The sequence below is a fragment of the Gavialis gangeticus genome, unplaced genomic scaffold (genome assembly GCF_001723915.1).
Source record: "Gavialis gangeticus isolate Ggan-Ray unplaced genomic scaffold, GavGan_comp1, whole genome shotgun sequence".
In the NCBI taxonomy this organism is placed as follows: domain Eukaryota; kingdom Metazoa; phylum Chordata; order Crocodylia; family Gavialidae; genus Gavialis; species Gavialis gangeticus.
Genome location: NW_017729000.1, coordinates 29,730,356 through 29,734,886, shown reverse-complemented (window position 1 = coordinate 29,734,886; position 4,531 = coordinate 29,730,356). Strand labels below are relative to the sequence as shown.

At 36.4% G+C, this 4,531-nt stretch overlaps 1 protein-coding gene across 2 annotated transcripts in view; it reads right to left on the bottom strand.

Moving 5' to 3' along the window:
- MAT2B (methionine adenosyltransferase 2B) overlaps positions 1–4,531 on the bottom strand; it is a 33,614-nt gene that overhangs the window by 7,972 nt on the left and 21,111 nt on the right. For both annotated transcript variants that reach the window (XM_019506498.1, XM_019506497.1), the window contains exons 5-6: positions 2,677–2,870; positions 912–1,025 (exon numbers count right to left, since the gene is read on the bottom strand). In XM_019506498.1, the coding sequence (XP_019362043.1) occupies positions 912–1,025; positions 2,677–2,870 (308 nt within the window). The remainder of the gene's footprint in view (positions 1–911; positions 1,026–2,676; positions 2,871–4,531) is intronic.

Sequence of the window (4,531 nt, the reverse complement as noted above, 5' to 3'; positions counted from 1 at the left end):
CTATATTTTATCCTATTTCCTAAACAGTGATCAGGAAATCAGGAGTTGTGGACATAAGAGAGAGGAAGTATTTTTCACTTTTAAATAGATACTTCTTTTTTTTTTTTTTTTTTTTTTAAAAAAGGTGGCAGAACCTGGTCTAGCCATTATGACTCCTGAGGAGAAGCAAGTTGAAAAAAAGATCTCAGACCAACCTATTACGTATAATATTTCAACCTTAGCTTTATTAACACCAAATCCCTGAACTTGGGAAGTAGAATTGTACTTAACTTAGTCTAGCACTTCCAATACAACCTCAGAACTTACATGTCGAATTACGAAATGAACGTATCACTAAATTTGTAGACCAGTCTAGGCATGATACTTGCCAATTTTTCCTTAGAGCTTTGAGGAACAAGACTGTTTAGTTTAAGTTTGTGTTCAAAGAAGCACACTTAAATTAAATCCACCACTTCAAATGCCCTTGGATAATTCTCAACAATCAAAGCTCTAAAAACAGACCATTTGAAAAGCAAAAACAGTAACTTAAATATACAGACAACACAAAGATAAAATATCTTCAAAGTTTTCAAGATGTAGGCTTCCTTTAAAGAAAAACAACAAGCAAAAATGAGTTGCATGTTTATTAATTACAGAGTGGACCTGCTCCTAAGCTTTTCATGTAATCCATGAAACTAAGGAATGCCAAGTCAAGTCTATAAACTGAATTAGAAATTGGCTAGCTATCTCCTGTTTGTTTTAAAATTATAGAAGACTCGGCTACAGGTAGCTGGCTCTTAACAGTCAGAGACTTGCACAATTGGAGGTACCGTATTTATAGGCAACTTCAGCCCCATCTTTACAAAACATGTTTGGTAAGAAGTTAGAATGCAGACAGCACTTCCAACACAACACAACACAACAGAACTTACTGGTCTCAAATGACTGCTAGGAAGATTGAAAGCATCTGCAATAGCACATGCCATTTCATACTTGGTCATCTGTTCATTACCAGACCAGTGGAATGTTCCTTTTACTGAAGGATCCTAGGAAATAAAAACAAATTATGAGGAATGAGGCACACTTACAGAAGTTAACTTTTTCAAGAGAAAAATTCAGGGATAGAGACAAAAAGTATATAGGCTGACATTTCCAATGATGCTAAACTGAAAAACAAGTTATAACAACTTACTGATATATTTCTGGAGTGACTATTACAGAGCCAGGACCCACCTAGTGACTGAACAAAAGCTAACATTCTGGAAACTGATGTGGCCCTTCTAAATCTGTTAGTAGGATGGGCTAAGTCCCAACACTACACATTTGGACCTGACTTTTGAGATATTGCGTATTCCCTATTGAGGGGACTGAGATAATTAGAAATAGCTGAACGTTAAAAGCAGGTGCATAGGCATACAAAAGGACACCTCAGAGAAACTACACCTCTGCCAGGTTTGAGAGAAAAAAAAAATGTTTCTTAAGAAGAAACTAACCAAGTAGGCATGCAAGACTTGAGAAGATTCCTGCATTCTGCACAAAGGTTGTGCCTGCAGGTTGGCTGACCAACTAACCCCTTGAAGACTAGGAAGTTTTGCTCTATTGTCCTATCTTCAAATACACATTTCTGGGGACAATTTCAAGCCCTATAATGCATTTCAAGGCCAATATATTTAGAATCCTACTGGGATACAGTTCCCCAGACATCTCGTTTGCTATACGGCCTTCTCAGATGGATGAATGTGGGGAGTGATCAGTGCCAAATTACTCACCCAATATCTTCTGCTCATGCCAATACATGAGCTGGCAGGTGCTTGTGCATCTGGGGAGATTCAGTACTATTAGTTTTGTGCATGAAAGCTTGGAAGAGGGAGTACCTATTTCAGGCAAGACTGAAGTGTATGGATGGTCACAAAGCTCTACCTCTCAATCTTACTGTTGCTTCTACATTTCTACACTGTGCTCAGCATCACAGGCATCTTAAACAATTACACATTTATCACAAAGTTTAATCCATGTGTTTTGAATTATCTGTATATATTTTAATAAGCTGTCTAATAAGAGCTGTTTACTGTATGATGAAGTTACTTGCATTTTTTCCCTTCAAACTGAAAGATGGGCAGTCATTTGAATTTCTAAGAAATATGTATCCTGCCCCTTAAGTCCTCTCTTTAAGGAGCACAACAAGAATAGTAAGTCATGAAGAGCCAGTGAGGGGGAAGGGCCATCAACTTCCCCATCCCTTGCAGTAGCAGCTTTGGCTCTGGCAGTGGAGAGGGCAGAATAGCAGCCACTGCTGCAGCAGTGAAAACAAAAAAAAACCCCAAACAAACAAACAAACAAAAAAAAAACACAACTGTGACCACCAGCTTATTTATTTTAGTGGCAAAGTAGTAAAATTAAATTGGCGTTTAAATGGCTGCTGAACATACTTAAGTGACAAAAAAATGGTACAAATGCTACTCCCTACCAACCTCACAGCAGTGAACCTCTGAATACTGATCCTACACTATGCACTTTGATTGCCTGGGTACAATCTAGAACCAAAACTTTGGATTTGGTTTTAGCACTTAACTTCCCATTATGGTAGAGGCCATTAAAAAAAAAAATCCAAAAACACAACACAAAAATAACCCTCCCCCCAAAAAATTAGTCAGCCTGTTTCTAGCCTAGAGGAGGCTCGTTTTCTGAAACTCTCACCAGCATTCTCTTCTCTGCTAGCTGTCGGCAAACACTGGCTACATCCTTGACGTTAGTGGGAAATCTCTGTTGCCAATGGTCCATATTGGCTGATTTATTACTATACTGCACTTTATCAAATATAATAGTCACAGCACTCTCATCCAGCCTCTCTACCTCTCCATATAAAATAGGAATTCTAAGCACCGCAGCACCTAAAGGGGGAAAGAAAAAAAAAATCTTAAGGAAATGTAAAAAGCAATTTATGAACACTCGAGTAACCAATGTCTTGAAAGCAACCTGAACAAAATTTAGAAGAATTATCCAAGAAAAATTAACAAGTGTTTTAAGAGTATGGTAAATCTCATATCAGTATAAAGACTCAAAAGAAAGTGATGGCATTAACCATGTATTTCTGCAAGTTTGTTACCGTGTCATCTGATTATTTTGGAATATTAAGAATTCATGTAAAAGTGAGAATTTTGTATTCAGTAAATTAGCACTGGTTAAGGTTATACCAAATTTGCATTCATTGTTCTTTATATTGCTGAGATATTTATCCAGAACATCTATAAAACAGAGAACATTAATTTGACAAGATGAGCCAAGAGCTAAAATTGCTTACAAATAAATAAATAAAATAGGCAGACCTTCTAGAGAACATCTCAACTTCCTCAGGATAAGACTGAGGAAAAAAAGATTCCTAGATTAGCTTCTGGAGCATTTGGAACCACAAAAATACTGATTGAAGATACTGGTAATAAGTATAAGCACACATTCAAAGCAATTCCTCAAATAAAGATCATCAAAACTGCAAGAAGCCCTTATACAGGAGAAGCATTCAGGATGTGCTGCTTACTTGCCAAAAAGAGAGAGAAATAACTTGTCAGGGGCTGTTTCTAACTTAATTTCTACATTTTGTGCACTCATTTCATATATTTTTTAAAAGATATTACTTTCCAGTAAGTACACCTAAAGAAGTAAAAATCATCCAGCAAAGCCAAGCAAAAAGCTGTTAATAACCAAGTGTATAGGAGATGGGTATACTAATACCTCAATCAGAAAGCAAGCTGAAAGCCCTGTAAAAAGGAGGTCTAGTATTTGGTATATAGACTCTCGTTTTAAAAGAGTCTCAGGTTTGGGGGCTTTAACTGAAAAAGAGAATAGGAAGTCACTTTCTTATTGAAATTTTATGGGCACTAAATAGAATAAGAACTATTTCTCACAGGGAACTATGAAAGAGGAGAAAAAAATACTACTATAGAAGGAAGCAAATATTTTAGTAAATGTACTGAATTAAGTTAACTCAAGAGGCTACCCTTCCACAGTTTAAAGCCCAGGAAAATTTGAAATCATGAGTAGTTTTCTTGGGGGGGAAAATGGGAAAGGGCAGGGGGTGAAAGAAACAAAGACCAGAACCCAAACTAGATTTCTTTTGGTACCAAGAGAATTACCATTTGCATTGAATGGGTCAGTTTTTGTTTCTAAAAAGCTTCCAAAGGCTGTGGCAGTACAGGAAGACTGAAGGTTATGTATTTGACAACACAAGAAAAAGAACCCACCCCCCAAAAAAACAAAACAAAAACAAAAAACAAGACCAAAAGCAACAACATCTTGATACGTCTAGTATTCCTCCTAAATGAAAGTGAAAAGATATGTAAACAACATTGCCAGCAAGCTAGTAGTTAACACCACCATTTGCAATAAGCAACGTTATTGCTTAAAGATTTTTCTAGGGAAGCTTGATTGATTTTTTTTTTTTTTTTATTATAGGATCACCAAGTTAGTGACTGAAAGGGTGATCTACATACTTGAAATTTGTTTAGTGATTGATTGTTGCATGTTTTAAAATACTTTTCTTGAATGCAGTGTAAAT